The 13827-nt window shown below is 46.1% G+C and overlaps 1 protein-coding gene across 3 annotated transcripts in view; it reads left to right on the forward strand.

Moving 5' to 3' along the window:
* The window catches only part of UCK2 (uridine-cytidine kinase 2), an 80475-nt gene that overhangs the window by 42663 nt on the left and 23985 nt on the right, over positions 1 to 13827 (forward strand). The window contains exon 1 of one of the 3 annotated variants that reach the window (XM_045455424.1): positions 11322 to 11342. The exons of the other annotated variants lie outside the window; for them this stretch is intronic. Within the exon in view, the coding sequence (XP_045311380.1) occupies positions 11337 to 11342 (6 nt within the window). The 5' untranslated portion in view covers positions 11322 to 11336. Of the gene's footprint in view, positions 1 to 11321; positions 11343 to 13827 lie in introns of those variants that run through there. 3 annotated transcript variants of the gene reach the window in all.

Below are 13827 nucleotides of genomic sequence, written 5' to 3' on the forward strand. Positions count from 1 at the left end.
GAGATACTATCTCTGAAAACCCGAAAAGAAGGAAAAAAACCTGACCACCTTGAAAAGAAAAGTAAGTGGAAAAACTAGGGGGGAGAACTTTAAAAACAAACAAACAAAAAAGACAGAAAAGGGGCACCAGGTGGTTAAGCATCCGACTTTGGCTCAGGTCATGATCTTGTGGTCCATGAGTTCGAGCCCTGTGTCGGGCTCTGTGCTGACAGCTCGGAGCCTGGAGCCTGCTTCGGATTCCGTGTCTCCCTCTCTCTCTCTCTCTCTCTCTCTCTCTCTCTCTCTCTCTCTCTGCTCCTGCCCCACTCACACTGCGTCTTTCAAAACTGAATAAATGTTTCCAAAAAAAAAAAAAAAAAGCCAGAATTTCAGTTCAGGTTTTATTTATTTTTATTTATTTATTTATTTATTTATTTATTTATAAATTTTTAAAAATTTATTTTTGAAGGAGAGAGAGACAGAGCATGAGCTGGGGAGGAGCAGAGAGAGAGGGAGACACAGAATCTGAAGCAGGCCCCAGGCTCTGAGCTGCCAGCACAGAGCCCGACGTGGGGCTCGAACTCACGAACCACGAGATCATGACCTGAGCCGAAGTCGGACGCTCAACCGACTGAGCCACCCAGGCGCCCTTCAGTTCAGGTTTTAGATCACCAAGATTGGACGAATTTATAGAATTCTGAGCTAGAGAATATCGTTTTGATAGATATGAAGAAAATCAAACATATGGGCATGAAACACAAAGTCTTCAACTGAATTACACAATGAAAGCTTCTTGATAGGCTGTTTCCAAGAGATATCTATAGCAGTGAAAATTTGGGGGGTCTTAGGGAACAGAATAATTTTTATAGAACACGTATTCTGTTAGCCACTGACTGGTGTGTATCAGGCCGCTAGCACCCAGCACCCTTTGTGGAGGGGACACCAGTCTTCACTGCTACAAAGGCTTTTAACAGACAGAGAGGTTGAGTTGCTTGAGGGGTGACTGGTGGGGCTGTGGTAACATCAGGAATCAAGCCAGGTCCTGCCCAACCTGTTTCCGGAGGACCCACTTTTCGCCTTTTAGAACTATGTGGTAAGTGGGTAGCTTTGGTCTATCTTCTTAAAAAATCTGTCTTGGGGCGCCTGGGTGGCTCAGTCGGTTGAGCGTCCGACTTCAGCTCAGGTCACGATCTCGCGGTCCGTGAGTTCGAGCCTCGCGTCAGGCTCTGGGCTGACGGCTCAGAGCCTGGAGCCTCTTTCCGATTCTGTGTCTCCCTTTCTCTCTGCCCCTCCCCTGTTCATGCTCTGTCTCTCTCTGTCTTTCAATAATGAATAAACGTTAAAAAAAAAAAATCTGTCTTGCTCAGAAGGTTATGGGCATTTCTATCAAAATGCAAAAGTTCTTGAATGACACTTTTACATATCTGCAGCCTAATAATTATTTTCATTTTATTTATTTATTACTTATTTATTAAAAAAAAAATTTTTTTTGGGGCGCCTGGGTGGCGCAGTCGGTTAAGCGTCCGACTTCAGCCAGGTCACGATCTCGCGGTCCGTGAGTTCGAGCCCCGCGTCGGGCTCTGAGCTGATGGCTCAGAGCCTGGAGCCTGTTTCCGATTCTGTGTCTCCCTCTCTCTCTGCCCCTCCCCTGTTCATGCTCTGTCTCTCTCTGTCCCAAAAATAAATAAACGTTGAAAAAAAAAAAAATTTTAAAAAAAAAAAAATTTTTTTTTAACGTTTATATATTATTGAGAGACAGAGAGATAGAGCATGAGCATGGGAGGGGCAGAGAGGGGAGGAGACACAGACTTGGAAACAGGCTCCAGGCTCTGAGCTGTCAGCCCAGAGCCTGACGCAGGGCTCGAACTCGCGAACCACGAGATCATGACCTGAGCTGAAGTCAGACGCTTAACGGACTGAGCCACCCAGGCGCCCCTAATTGTTTTCATTTTAAAGACCCTAAAGCACATGGCTGGACCTAGAAGCAACTTCTTCGTCACCAGGTAAACTGCAGATTCAGTCCAGTGCTGTGCAGTTTTACTTTTTTTTTCTTTCTTTCTTGTTTTTAAATTTTTTTTTTTTTTTTTTTGGAGAGAGAGTGTGTCTTGGGGGTGGGGGGCAGAAGGAGAAGGAGAGAAAGAATCTTAAGTGACACGGGACTCGATCCCAGACCCCACAACTGTGAGATCGCGACCTGAGCCGAAATCCAGAGTTGGGCGCTCAACCGACTGAAACACCCAGGAGCCTCAGCATGCGGGGTAATCATTAACCAGGCTATTGGATGAAGTAGACACCTGAAAATGCCAGCGAGCAAGAGTTTACTGTTAGAGCAGACGCCAGGAAAAATTCTGTAGGAAAAGAGTATAAAGTGAAATGGAACGTCCTTATGGCATATATCCTCTGGAAGAAGAAAAAAATTGGGTCTAGGAATATATAAAAATAGAGTTGAGAGGGGCTCCTGAGTGGCTCAGTTAGCGTCTGACTCTGGGTTTCAGCTCAGGTCATGATTTCATGGTTGCGTGAGTCCGAGTCCCACACCTGGCTCTGCGCTGATAATGCAGAGCCTGCTTGGGATTCTCCGTCTCTCTCTGCCCCTCCCCTACTCACACTGTCTCTGTGTCTCTCAAAATAAATAAATAATGTTAAAATATTAAAAAAAAAAGTTGAAGGTGCTCAGATCCTCTGTGATTAAAAAAGGAGAGGGGCACCTGGGTGGCTCAGTTGGTTAAGTGTCGGACTTCGGCTCAGGTCATGATCTCGCGGTCTGTGGGTTCAGGCCCTGCATCAGGCTCTGTGCTGACAGCTCAGAGCCTGGAGCCTGTTTCGGATTCTGTGTCTCCCTCTCTCTCTGCACCTCCCCTGCTTGTGTTCATTCTCTGTCTCTCTCTCTCAAAAATAAATAAATGTTAATTTTTTTTTTTTTTTAAAAAGGAGAGAGAAGGAGCACCTGGCTGGCTCAGTTGGTAAGAGCATGTGACTCTTGATCTTGAGGTTGTGAGTTAGAGCCCCATGTTGGGTCTAGAGATTACTTAAAGTAATTATTGAAACAAAACAAAACAAAACACGAAATAAAGTAATTACTGATAGGTACGTACTTTAAAAAAGGAGTGAGAAGTTGAGCCCACCAAACAGTGACAGGTGCATTAGTTTCCTCGGGCTGCAGTAACAAAGAACCACAGACTTGGTGGCATAACTTCCTCTCGTACAGTCCTGGGGGCCACAAGCCCCAGATCTAGGGGTTTGGCAGTATTGCTTTCTTCTGGAGGGTCTGAAGGCAGATCTGTTCTCTGCTTTCCTCCTGGCTGCTGGTGGACCTCGTTGGCTTATAGATACCTCCCTCCAATTTCTACCCCTGTCTTCACATCGCACTCCCCGCGTCGTGTGTCTCTCTTTTCTCCTTTTCTTTCTTTCTTTCTTTCTTTCTTTCTTTCTTTCTTTCTTTCTTTCTTTCTTTCTTTCTTTCTTTCTTTCTTCCTTCCTTCCTTCCTTCCTTCCTTCCTTCCTTCCTTCCTTCCTTCCTTCCTTCCTTCCTTTAAATGTCTGTTTATTTTGAGAGAGAGAGCATGAGGGGGTGGGCAGAGAGAGAGGGGAACGGGCTCAGCAGAGAGCCCCATGCAGGGCTAGAGCTCATGAGCTGTGATATCATGACCTGAAGTTGAACACTTAGCTGACTGAGCTACCCAGGTGCCCCTCCTTTTCTGTTTCTTGTAAAGACACTTGTCCTTGGGTTCAGTGCCCATCCTGATCCAGGATGATCTCATCTTGAGCCCCTTAACCTTAGTTACATCTGCGAAGACCTTTATTCCACATCTGCAAAGACCTTTATTCCACATAAGGTCACATTCTCAGGTTCTGAAGGTGGGGACATAGTTGTATCTTTTTTGGAGCCACAGTTCAACCCACAGCAGTCTGTTCTCCCCCTACCCCCCTCAAACTCATGTCTGTCCCACACAGAGAATACAATTGCTCCACACCAATTAATTATTTGGGGTTTGTGAGGAAAAAAGAATTTTGAAAGGTGAGAGCTTGAATTTCTGGTGTTAAAAAAAAGACATTGCAGAAGATGGATGGTCATCTTTTTGTTTTTGAGGTCATTGTCAATTCACGTACAGTTGTAGTAAGTAATACAAAGGGATCCCACGCACCATTTACTCACTTCCCCCAATGGTAATGTCTTGCAGAACACAGCCAGGATAGGGCCAGGATATGGATACTGATACAGAGAAGATACAGAACATTCTCATCACTTTGAGGTCGCTGCCTCATGCCATGCATTGCATTGGTTGCCACCCCTGCCCTCTCTGTGTTACCATTCCACCCCCCATCCCTGCCAACCACTAACCTGTTCTTCATTTCCACGATCGTCATTTCTAGAATGTTCTATAAATGGAATCATACAGGATGTAATGTTTTGGGTTTGCTTTGTTTTTCCGTAGCAGAATTATCTGGAAATTCATACAGATAGTAGTTTGTCCCTTTTCATTGCTAAGTAGTGGCCCATGGCATGGATGTACCACAATTTGCCATTTACCCCTTGAAGAACATTTGAGTGGTTTCCTGTTTTGGCTGTTACGAATAAAGCTTCTATGAACATTTGTGTACATGTTCCAGGGTGAGCACGTTTTCATTTCTTTGGGATAAATGCTCATGAGTGCAATTTGCAGGAACTTACGGGTAGTTGTATGTTTAGTTTTTTAAGAAAGTGCCTAATTGTTGGGGGTGTCCAGCTGGCTCATTCGGTAGAACAGATGACTCTTGATCTTGGGATCATGGGTTCAACCCCAACGTTGGGTGTAGAGATGACTTTAAAAATGTAAAATAATTAAAAAATAAAAAGAAAGTGCTAAATTGTTTTCTAGAGTAGATCAACTATTTACATTTCTACCAGCAGTGTTTGACTGATCTATTTTCTCTCCATCGTCACCAGTATTTGATGTTGCCGTTTTTTTTTTTTTTTCTTTTAGCTATTCTGATAGGTAGTCCTGATTTTCAGTTATATTTCCCTGATGGCTAATGATGTCGAGCATCTTTTCATGTGTTTATTTGCCATCTGTGTACCCTCTTCATGGGTGAAAAGCCTCTTCATGTCTTTTGCCCATGTTCTGATTGTATTGTTTTCTTACTGTTGAGTTTTGAGAATGCTTTATGTATTGTAGATACTAATCCCTTGTTGGACATGTGTGTTACAATTATTTTTTCCCCCATCTGTAGCTTGTTGTTTCATTCTAAGTGAGCATGTTTCTACAGAGTACATTTTATTTTTGATGAGATTCAGTTTATCAACTTCCCTTTATATGGATCATGCTTTTTGCGTCAAGCCTGTGAACACTGTGCTAAGCACTAGATCCTGAAGACTTCTTCCTATGTTTCTCTCTTAGTAAATTTTATAGATTTTTGCTTTACATAAGCCCGTGGTCCATTTTGAGTTAATTTTCATACAAGGTGTGAAGTTTAGGTCAAGGTTGATATGTCAGTCTGTGGATGTCCTTGTTCCAGCACCATTTCTTGAAAAGGCTCCCCTTCCTCCATGGAATTGCATTTCGTGCCCTTGTCAGATCCACTGGACATATTTGTGTGGCTGTAAAATAGAAATTTGGCCTGTATTTACTGATAGTAGCTTTCGTTCCACAAATTAGTAAAAGAAAATCATTGTCTTCAAAGGATGTTTTCTTTAACTCCTCTTACTTGCCATAGCAGATTAGGCCTGACAATTTATGGTGACTTTCACCGTGGTAAACTTACCGTCCTTTGTAGAGTAACATGGTCTGTGTAGTTTCTATTTTTTGAGTCCAGAGGAGTTTTGGGAGCCCCGGGGCGGGGGGGGGTGGGGTGGTGGTGGTGGTGGTGGTGAATCCATCAAAATCTAGAAGGGATACCTTGAAGGAATTGAGTCGAACAGAGATTTGAACCCCTTTCTTCAATGGTTTGAAGAATAAATACTGAGTTTTCAAAGACACTAAAAGAGACTTTCAAAAAGGAAGGGAAGTGGGTGCTTGGCACATGTTTTTGGTTTCCTTTCCCTAGTGAGGCATGGGTGCCGGAGGAGACCTAAAGAGGAAATTAAAAACAAAACCCCAAAACTTTTGATAACCCGATACTTTGACTTCTGGTTTTCCGCGGTGTGGATAAGGACTGCTGGAAAGGAAGGGTTAACCCAAATATAGTTGGTACAACAGAGCTGTGTTGTGCTGTTAAGTCCTCATTGAATGTTCACCCACGTGTGGCCTTCAATTTGGAAAGATTCAGCAGAGGACCCAACTGGCATACCGTGCTCTCCTTTATCCTATTCATTTTTTTTTTTTTTTAAACGGGGGGAAAGTCAACTTTCTTTTTGTGTCTGTCCCTCAGGAGGAATTTGAGTCCTGGGTCATAATTTCTGTGATGGGCAGTATTATTCTCGCTCAGTAAGCCCGACTGCAGCAGGTGGGTGGCTGTGGGGTTGCCTCGTCCAAAGATGTCGTTTGGACGTTTTCCTAAGACGAGGGGCTTGGTTTGCTGGGGCTTGACCCACAAGTAAAAGGGGAAGGAAATAGATTCAATCTCGCACGCACGGGGCAGGAAGAATTGAGCGGCCAGCACGCTTCCTCTTTGCTCCCACCTTTCCAAGAGGGCTTCATAAGCAACAGTCATCAAAGCTAGAGTAATCCTAGATACTTTCAAGAGACTGTGTGTGTGTGTGCGTGCGTGCGCGTGTGTGTGCCTTTTGTCCTTACCCTGTGGGGGATGCAAAGACACATCCACAAATTCCATATTCAGGCTCAGAATCAGCCAGAGGAGGCTGAAATCCGTCATTGTTTTGTACTGAATCATTTTAATCCAGTTGTGAGGCCTGGTTGCCGCTTGAGTTACAAGCACAGTCCTGTCTTGCCTGCTGTTTGCCCTTTGTTTGGAGGCAGCTGTTTAAGCAGGCTGTGGAGAAAACTAGCACTTGGCTGTATGTGAGGAGTATGGGCGCCCCTCCCCCTCGCTTTTTTCCTTTGAAAGGATGTCCAAGAACCACGGGAATTTTCAGTTTTGACCAATTTGCCTTCCAGATTTCCCTCGTCACGTTTACCTGTGTTTCTTACATGGCTGTAGCCCTGGTGTGCACTCCAGTCTGGATTCTCATTTCCACGCACACACTCCTATTCCTGTAACCCTCACTGATCTCACTGTAAGTTTGGTACCCGGTAAGAGGGTAGGAATTTATGACCCTTTCTCTGTACTGATTCTGAATCAGGGGTTTGCCAGCTCATGATGCGCCAGTGTGCATGCACCTGTTTTCATGTGGCAAGGTTTTATTTGTTAAGAAGGTTTTTTTTTTTAAACTTGGATTAATTTCATAGTTCACAACTCTTTTTTTTTTTTTTTTTTTTTTACTTAACGTTTCCATTCTGTTTTTGAAAGAGACAGAGACAGAGCACGAGCAGGGGAGGAGCAGGGGCACAGAGAAAGGGAGACACAGAACCCGAAGCAGGCTCCAGGCTCGAGCTGTCAGCACAGAGCCCGACGCGGGGCCCGAACTCGTGGAAAACAAGATCGTGACCTGAGCCGAAGTTGGACGCTCAGCCACCTGAGCCACCCAGGCGCCCTGTCATGTAGTGAGGCTTTAAAGACCTTGCTCACTTCTGCTCGAAAACATCTGTATGGGCTCACCTTTTTCGCAGAGCATCAGTCTGGCCTCCATTGGCTTGTACTTAAATACCATTTTCTCCCAAAGAATGAATCGTAGGGGATCAGAGGTGATTTGTCTTGCCCTCTTCCTAGTGACATATTTATCAGAAAAATTAACCTCCTTTTTTTTAATGTTTTATTTATTTATTGAGACAGCGTGTATGAGCAGGGGAAGGACAAGGAGAGAGGGGACAGAGGGTTCAAAGCAGGCTCTGCGCCTACAGCAGAGAGCCCAACGCAGGGCTCGAACTCCTGAACCGTGAGATCATGACCTGACCCAAAGTTGGACACTCAAACGACTGAGCCACCCAGACGCCCTAGAAAAATGAGCTTCTAAGGAAGCCTGTGCTTTACAGAGCCCGCAGGGACTAAATTGCAGAGCCTTGCTGAGAGCATCGTGTTCCTGGCAGCTCTTGTTTATTGTGATTTTTGTTGGTGCTATACCTGCGTGGGTAAGGTCATCGTGGCCCTTGGGAACAGAAAAGGATTCCGCCTCTGGTGTGGCAAGGCCAGGCAGTATGTGTTCCGGTTAAGAGCGTGTATCCTGAGGCCAGCCTGCCTGAGTTTGAAGCCTGAGGACCGTCTCAGCTGCTTCCTAGCTGTTTGATCTTAGGCTAGTTGTGTAACCTGCCTACCCTGTGCCCATCGGTTGCTATGTAAATGGTGGTAATGAGAACACTGGTTTGAAGATTAAATAAGGGAGTATTTATAAAGTCCTTAGAACAGTTGCATTGGGTGTGTTTTGTGCAGCTGTTAAGTGTTAGCTGAAGGGCTTCCCTCCCCCAGTTGATTCTAAAGCATTTAAGCGGATAGTAAGTGCTCATCGATGGGCTTTGTCAGTAAGAGCTTGTGACTTCAGGAGAGCAGGGCCAAACATGTAATTTTATGAACCCAGAGGTGAGTCCTTAAAACGAGTCTTTCCTAGGAACGGGGCTTAATGAGATGGACAGGGCGCCGAAACGTCTTGGGAACATGTTTATTTTGGTGACTGTGGATCAACCAGAATTTTTCTCACGCAGTCGAATACCTGGGTTTTTTTTCTAGGCTAAACCACCTTTGCAGCCCCAGCAGAAGGATCGGGAATTAAGACTGAGAGCTTCTATTGTGGAGAATTTCTTACCTGGTACTGTTTATAATTTGGGTTTCCGCCTCCTGGGTACTGCTTCCTCTGTGGATAGCTCAGCCTGCAGCACAAACAAGTACTGAAAAGTGGGGAGATGTTGAATTCTGCCCTGACACGTCAGGGCAGACACATAGAGGCTGGCAGGTGGCAGAGAGGTGCCCAGTGGTCTGGGCACATTGGTCAGGCAAGTGGTCCTCACTCCACCTTTTAAAACTCACATGGACTTGGGTGATGAGATGTTTGTGGCTCCTGTGATGAATAAGGCAGCCTCACGGCCCAGGGTGGGAGGATTACCCCAGCTCTCTGGAGAACGTTTACACTGAGGTATACTGGGTATGTGGGGGTGGACGTCAGTATTAGGATCGTTTCAGTTGGAGATGACAGAAAGCCATAAATGACAGGGTTTAAACAAGATGATTGATCTCCCCCCTCCATCCTCTCTCAGTTCTGCCATTTGAGTCTGGGACTCCTTTATTTAGCTGATCCACTACCTTTGGTCGGTGTGGCCTCAGTGCTACAAAGTGGCTGCTTATGCTCCAGCTGTCCAGTCTTCATTCCAGCCAACAGGAAGGAGAGTCAGGAGGGACCCTGATGCTTTAAAGGAGATTCCAGGAAGCTCCTGCTTCACACTTCTGCTCATTGAATTGGTTCGAACTTAGCACAATCACCCAAGAGCCGCGAGGGAAGCTGCTGGGAATCAGGGCCACGTGTCCAGCTAAAACTCGGGGACTGAGATTTGGGTGCGCAGCTAGCTGGTCTGTGCCAGAGTGTGTTATGTCCTTTAGGACAGAATTGAGGCTGGTGCAAAGAATGAGCAGGGCATGTTATGCTTTTAGAAGCTCCAGCTCTGAAGGAAGAAGAGGTCTACTCGATAAATTCAGAGATTTTCTGTGGTAACCGTGATACACGTTCGAGTGAGCACCCCCTCCCCCCCCCCAAGTCCTGCCAGACTCAGGGAGTAAACGCTGAGTCACAGGTGATCTCTGTGCTCCAGGGGTTGTACGTTGGGTTGACCTGTGGCTGCTTTTTGGTATCTAAGACCTTTTTATTACATAGCAATTCAGTGAGTTTCTGGTTTGTGTGTGTGTGTGTGTGTGTGTTTTGGGGGGGGGCTGGTGATAGGTGGTAGTCCTTGTATTCTAGCTAGGAGAACCCACTTGTAATACATGGGTACTGGGGCCATCCAGGACCCCAAGACTGGATGGCCTTATGGATATTACCAGGGAGTGTTGAGAAACCCCTCCCTGTTGCTACCATGCAGTCGGGCTGGGAGTCAAATCAGCATGTATGAGCTGTGTTTTATCTTTAAAATAAATTTTTTTTAACGTTTACTCATTTTTGAGAGACAGAGATGGAGCGTGAGCAGGGAAGGGGCAGAGAGAGGGAGACACAGAATCCGAAGCAGGCTCCAGGCTCTGAGCTGCCCACACAGAGCCGGATGCGGGGCTCGAACTCACGAACTGTGAGATCATGACCTGAGCTGAAGTCAGACGCTCAACCGACTGAGCCACCCAGGTGCCCCTGAGATGTGTTTTATCTTATCCAGGCCAAACCGCTGGCGTTTTGGTTCCCTCATGCCCGTAAATTAGAGCTTCAGCACTGTGGGGGGAGAAACCCCTGCCCCCAAAGGAGTGAGGTCATGTCTGAGGGCCGGGCTGGACACCATGTAAGTTAGCAGGTGTATTTCTGACTTCATGGTAGTGACAGAAGGCTGCCAGCAAGAGTAACTGGGGTGACCTGCGAACAGTCCCCGAGGGAGGGAGCTCGAGGGGGTCCCCCTGCTCGAAGAGGCTAATAAGCATCTGGCCTTCTTGCTCGATTAGCTAATAGTGGTGGCAGGTTCGAAGCAGGTTGTTAACTGACGTCCACATCCCATTCTTAAGGCTGCGACATGAGGAGTCCACTCACTTCACCTGGAGCTGGCTGGCTCTTTTAAGCCCTGGCTCGGGTGGTTACTAGGCTTTTCTCCATCTCAACAGCCCTCTGTCCGATTCTGAAGCAGCTTACCGAGAGTGGGACAGGCACCTTGATGGGATTCCTAAATGCAGAGCAGCCTGTCCCTTTGTGTTCCGTAAAGTCGCCCGTGCGAAATACTAGCCCATTCCTCCGGGGATGCACCCAGCATGAAGACACATCCAGTCTTGGCGTCCTGGATGGCCCCAGTACCCACGCATTACAAATGGGTTCTGCTAGCCATAATATAATTACTACCACCCCTCCATCATCACCACACACACACACACACACACACACAAAGATCTAAATCAGAAACTCACGAACTCCTCGGGGCTGAGTTAACGTTACTCTGACCTTTCTGGCTCGTCTCTGTCCACCTTCCCAGCAGCTAAGGGCTGAGATGGAGAGTTCTTGGCAAAGAAGCGACCCAGAGTTCAGCCGTCCTGTTTGGTTTGTTTCTTTTACTTATTCGGCAGCGTCGGAACTGGACAGAAGACCTGAAGAATTAGATGTGTGTATGTGTGTTGAACACACACGCACGCTAGAAATAGCAGTTAGATGGTGTCTGGGCTGTCTGAGCCACTCTTCTCCTCAAAAATCCTTTTTTAGAGAAATAATCCTTCCTATGGTGGTAAGTACAAGGAACCTGTGGCCTCTCAGCTGGAACCGGCCGGCTGGAAGGGCGTGTTGCCTGCTTGCTCCCGGGGCTTCCCGAATGGGAAGTCTGTCTCTCTAAGAGTCGGGCACACTGTTCACATCTGGTGAACTGGCCGCATCAGCGGGTCCAGTGTTGGCCTGCTCTCAGAATTACACAGCCTCTGGGGCTCTCCTAGTTCCTGGCTTCTAAACAGCTAGACTGTTTTGAACAGACTCCAAGTTTAGGTTCTAAATCTCGAGAACAGTTGCGTGTGTGTACGTACTTTTGGCTTCTTTTCGATACATATATCACTTGCCTGCCTGTAGTTATCTGAAATTCTATGAAATTTACCATTATGTGGACTTTAATGACGCAGCGGGACAGAACTGTCCTCTATTTCTAACGAGTTCCCTGCCCCCATCACTGTTCTCTGAAGGTAGAGTACGTACGTTTATGGAGAGCGTCGGGGCTTTTGTTCTGGAAGAGTGGAAAGAATTGGGCATTTGAAGTTAGAAGACCTGAGATTTGAGATTCAGCTCTGTGACCTTGAGCAAGGCATTTAGCTTGATGGATTCTGTAAGCTTCAGGTTCCTCATTAGATAAAAAAAAGAGATAAGATATCAACATCTTGTTGTAATGGAATTAAAGGGAATGAGGTCTTCAAAATGCCATTCAAGTGAAGAAATTGTACATCCCCTTTACTGATTATTATATAAACAAATATATATTCCTCCCCCACCCCCTTTTCTAAAGATAACCTCATGTTGACCTTCACTTTGTATTCAGACAGCAACCCACTAGCTGGCTAGCTTATTCACCTTTAATTTTTTTTTTTTTTTTTTTTCAACGTTTATTTATTTTTGGGACAGAGAGAGACAGAGCATGAACGGGGGAGGGGCAGAGAGAGAGGGAGACACAGAATCAGAAACAGGCTCCAGGCTCTGAGGCATCAGCCCAGAGCCTGACGCGGGGCTCGAACTCACGGACCGCGAGATCGTGACCTGGCTGAAGTCGGACGCTTAACCGACTGCGCCACCCAGGCGCCCCAACTTATTCACCTTTAAAATAATATGCTAGAAGTGGCAAGAACCAAATATATTTTGGATACATTGCGCTGAATCTGGAGAGACCATGGAAAATTAAGCTCCGCTCTGGCTCCCGTGGGCAAAGTCTGTTTGCCTGAGAGGGTGCCAGCCAGTAAGAGGGTGAGCTCGGGGTTAGACCGGTTGGGCTGATTGCATCCTGACTCCACTACCCATGCCCTGGGCAAGTCATGTAACCTGTTGATGTAGAGAATGTTGGGGTTTGGAGCCAATGTCCAAGAAAGAATTCTTGAAGATGTCTTTGGTGCAAAAAGGTGATTTTATTAAAGCACAGGGACAGGACCCATGGGCAGGAAGAGCTGTCCCAGGATTGTGAGCAGTGGCTGATTCTATACCTGGGATCTGGGGGGGGGGGGGTGGGGAGGTAAAGGCGAGGGAAGTTTCCAGAAGGACTTTCATATGCTAAAGAAGATTCCATGGATCCTGGAGGCCTAGCAGTTGTCAAGCTACGGTGGTTTCTTCCTCTAGCACAGCATTAACATTAAGACAGTTGAGAGATCCTGGAGGAATGTTACACTCTGCCTGTCTCAAGTATTTGTCAGTGGCTGGCTTGCAGATTATAAGAAAATTTAATTTTGGCTACCACTTCCTTCTGTCTTTGTTTCCCACGCGTCTTCACGTCGGTGGAGTGCATGTGATAATAATTTCTATCACCTAGGGTTGTAATAAGTAAATGAGAGAATGGTTTCCAAATACTGAGCCTAGTACCAGTTAAGAAGAAACCGCCCGTTTGTTTTGCCCTTGTTATAATTAATAATAATGATTGCGCATAATGATTGTGGCAATATACCTGTTTCATAAAATTTACCGCCTTAGCCATATTAGTATTCGGTGTAGTCCCATCTCTGGGCAACGAATCTCCAGAAATTTTCCTCATGTAAAAGTGAAACTATATCCGTTGAACAACTAACTCCCCAATTCCCCCCCCCCCCCCCCCGCGGCCTCTATCCTACTTAGTTTCTGTGAATTTGACTACTCTAGAAACCTATAAATGGCATCCTGCAGTATCTGTCTTTCTGTGACTGTAATGATTTTTTAAATGTTAGCCCGCCGTTGCGTCCTCGCCCACCTTTAGCTTTCTGTAAGCTCACGACCGTCTCCAACGCTCATCATTAATGCACTATTTCTTTTCTTGAGGGAATGAGACACCTCGTAATTCATTTTGTCCTGTCGAAGAAGGCAGGGTTAGGGGAAAGGGGTGTTAAAATGAAAGAGACATAAGAAGAGGACCTTAAATAAGGCAAAGACCACTCACTCCTGGCAAAGTGGAGCCTCTGTGCGCAAATTCAAAGCCATCCACAAGTAGAGGAAAACTGGAAGGAACTCCTGTGTACCTGCTGCCCCCGATTCAACAGCTGCCTAGGTTTTTTAGGGGC

This window comes from Leopardus geoffroyi, chromosome C3, assembly GCF_018350155.1.
Source record: "Leopardus geoffroyi isolate Oge1 chromosome C3, O.geoffroyi_Oge1_pat1.0, whole genome shotgun sequence".
In the NCBI taxonomy this organism is placed as follows: Eukaryota; Metazoa; Chordata; class Mammalia; order Carnivora; family Felidae; genus Leopardus; species Leopardus geoffroyi.